The sequence below is a fragment of the Anomaloglossus baeobatrachus genome, chromosome 12 (assembly GCF_048569485.1).
Source record: "Anomaloglossus baeobatrachus isolate aAnoBae1 chromosome 12, aAnoBae1.hap1, whole genome shotgun sequence".
NCBI classification, from domain to species: domain Eukaryota; kingdom Metazoa; phylum Chordata; class Amphibia; order Anura; family Aromobatidae; genus Anomaloglossus; species Anomaloglossus baeobatrachus.
In genome coordinates, this window is record NC_134364.1 from 93,470,841 (window position 1) to 93,474,240 (window position 3,400).

Sequence of the window (3,400 nt, forward strand, 5' to 3'; positions counted from 1 at the left end):
TTAATATTAATGTTTACGAATTTAGAATGAGAGCTCATAAAAAATGTAGATGTAATGTGTAGGTGTCTGGATTAAATTTTATATATGATAATGTAATTGTCATTCAAAAGGCTTGATGATAACCTTCAAACATTTTCTGATATATCTGTGAGCTGAAGACAATGAAGGCATTGTCAGGAACAGTAGCATTACTATCACTAAAACCAATGATAGTTTACCAAGTTGGTTATAACTAGACTTTAGGAATTGCTGGATGTCTTGGTTCAAGTTAAAAAATGTTAACATTACTCGAAGACTTTAAAGAACCAATTTTAGTAACGTTGCTTCCTCTTCAAGTAATTCATAAGGGTCTTTTTCACATCCTTGTTTCTCATACTATATATTAAGGGATTTAACATTGGTGTTACTGTTGTGTAGAGAACAGAAATCACCTTGTCGGAATTAACAGAGCAACTTGTATGCTTATTTGAGTGTGGCCGAAGATACATGAATATAATTGGCCCATAGTAGAGCGTGACCACAGTGAGGTGAGAGGCGCAGGTAGAGAAAGCTTTTTGCCTTCCTCCTGAAGAATGTATTTTAAGAATGTTGAATATAATATGCACATATGATATTAGAGTCAAAAGGAAGGAGCATAGGACCATGATTCCTCCTGTGATAAACATTACTAGCTCACTAAGAAAGGTATCTCCACAAGACATACGTATTAAAGCAGGTCCCTCACATAAGTAGTGGTTGATATGGAGACACTTGCAGAATGAAAGCTGAAATATGAGGGTCGACTGCACAATGGAGTTAATGATTCCAACGCTCCATGATAATCCAGCTAGGGAAAAACACAAGGTCTTGCTCATTATGGTGTTATAATGCAACGGTCTACAAATAGCGGCAAACCTATCATAGGCCATGAAGGCAAGAATTATACATTCTGTCCCACCCAAAGTTAAGGAGATGTACAACTGTGCCACACATCCGAATAAGGAAATACTTGTATCTTTGGATATGGTGTTCCTTAAGAGAACAGGGACAATGGAGGAGGAGAAGCAGATATCTATGATGGAGAGGTTGGTGAGAAAAAAGTACATGGGACTGTGTAGAGTTGGACTGATCCTAACAGCAGCTATCAACAGTAGGTTTCCAAGTATTGTCATTAAATACATTACAAAAAATACGACAAAGAAGAGGACTTGTAGGTGAGGGACAGTAGACAACCCAAGTAAGATGAACCTTTGGGAGTCAGTTTGGTTTGAAGGTTCCATAGCATTCAGGTAGACCCTGTTATAAATAAAAATGTAGACACATTTTTTTTGAGGTTACATTTGATTTTAAAAGCACTTATCACTAAGATGTACAGTACATGGATTGACAAAAGGGAATAGAAAGGGCACCACCAAATGGGATCTCCAGGTATATGACAGAACATGCAAAAAAAGGGGGGAAGTATACCAAAAATTGGGATCACCAACACAATAATATAAGTAAAAAACTGGTTTTTATTATAACATTATCTCAAAAACAAACTGTGGACATAGCACGGCTCCAGGGACAGGCAGGAGCACACAAACAGACAATTAAAAGCATTTAAAAAGCCAGAATGGCAAAAATCCCCAACACGCCAGCCTCCAAAAGTTATAACAATATGAAATGATACCCCTCACAAGGTAAATAAACCCCGCAGACAGTGTATTACAGGTGACAATGCTCCGGATGTATCCCATATAATAAAGGGAACCAAAGGGAACCTATCAGCTATACCTTATAAGTAAACTCTACAGACAGTATATTGCAGATGACAATGCTCAGGATATATCCAATATAGTGAAAGGAGCCAGTGGAACCTATCAGCTATACCTTATAGAGTGTCATATACCTATTAATAGTAACCACATAAATGAGAGGGTTAACTGGTGTAACTCATGAGGTATACAAGTACAAAAATGTGGCTAATGTACCCAAGTTATGCATCTAGAGGAGAGGATTAGATCGTATATTGGTCATGCTATGTTATAGTAGCAGACCGTAAACACAAACCCCTGATGCAAAATGAGCAGTCACCTAGAAATATATGACAAAATTCATGTCAGTGCAGAGTCTGAAGCAGGTGTAAGGGTAACCTGAATAATCACGCACGTGTGGCTTCCTCAGGGGAGAGAAAATGCACCCACACGTGCGGTGGCGATACGCGTGGGGACACACGCCACCTACCTCTTATTATGCACTTACCCTCCTCACTTTCCCTGGTATTGCTGCAGGTCTGTCAGGTGTAAGTATGGTTCCTTGTCTATCTGACTGATTATTCAGGTTACCCTTACACCTGCTTCAGACTCTGCACTGACATGAATTTTGTCATATATTTCTAGGTGACTGCTCATTTTGCATCAGGGGTTTGTGTTTACGGTCTGCTACTATAACATAGCATGACCAATATACGATCTAATCCTCTCCTCTAGATGCATAACTTGGGTACATTAGCCACATTTTTGTACTTGTATACCTCATGAGTTACACCAGTTAACCCTCTCATTTATGTGGTTACTATTAATAGGTATATGACACTCTATAAGGTATAGCTGATAGGTTCCACTGGCTCCTTTCACTATATTGGATATATCCTGAGCATTGTCATCTGCAATATACTGTCTGTAGAGTTTACTTATAAGGTATAGCTGATAGGTTCCCTTTGGTTCCCTTTATTATATGGGATACATCCGGAGCATTGTCACCTGTAATACACTGTCTGCGGGGTTTATTTACCTTGTGAGGGGTATCATTTCATATTGTTATAACTTTTGGAGGCTGGCGTGTTGGGGATTTTTGCCATTCTGGCTTTTTAAATGCTTTTAATTGTCTGTTTGTGTGCTCCTGCCTGTCCCTGGAGCCGTGCTATGTCCACAGTTTGTTTTTGAGATAATGTTATAATAAAAACCAGTTTTTTACTTATATTATTGTGTTGGTGATCCCAATTTTTGGTATACTTCCCCCCTTTTTTTACAGTACATGGATTGCTACCACCCCCCCCCCCCCCCCCCCCAAAAAAAAGAGTCTCTTCTGCTTCTGCTTCGATCTTCTGTAGAATTATCTTAGCTACAAAGATATTAATATTAGACTGATAGATGCTGCAATGTTAAAACTCTTTGGCAGATATTACTTATATCTACACTAGTATAAAGTGGTCAACAATGCATTTTGGAAAACTTTTGCTAAGTGCTTACTGCCGTGCTAGTGTGCAAAGCTTTGTACTAAAAATGTTCTCAGTTGGATTCTTTTAGATGATAATAAACCATACCACACAAGATATTTTTTAATTGTTATTCGAGAAAAAAATGGTACTAAAACTTTTTGAGCCACCTCATTGCCAATCTTCCACACCCATCTCCAAACAGACCGAGATCATAGTTTA

The 3,400-nt window shown here is 38.4% G+C and overlaps 1 protein-coding gene across 1 annotated transcript; it reads right to left on the reverse strand.

The window, feature by feature from the left end:
* Positions 1-311: 311 nt before the first annotated feature.
* On the reverse strand, positions 312-1,268 carry LOC142257768 (olfactory receptor 5F1-like). Its single transcript, XM_075329954.1, has one exon. The coding sequence runs from the start codon at positions 1,257-1,259 to the stop codon at positions 312-314; it is 948 nt and encodes a 315-aa protein (XP_075186069.1). The 5' UTR covers positions 1,260-1,268.
* Between the last annotated feature and the right edge of the window lie 2,132 nt (positions 1,269-3,400).

Excerpts from the sequence above, each read along its gene's own strand:
- LOC142257768 (XM_075329954.1), bottom strand. The coding sequence starts at position 1,259 with ATGGAACCTTCAAACCAAACTGACTCCCAAAGGTTCATCTTACTTGGG.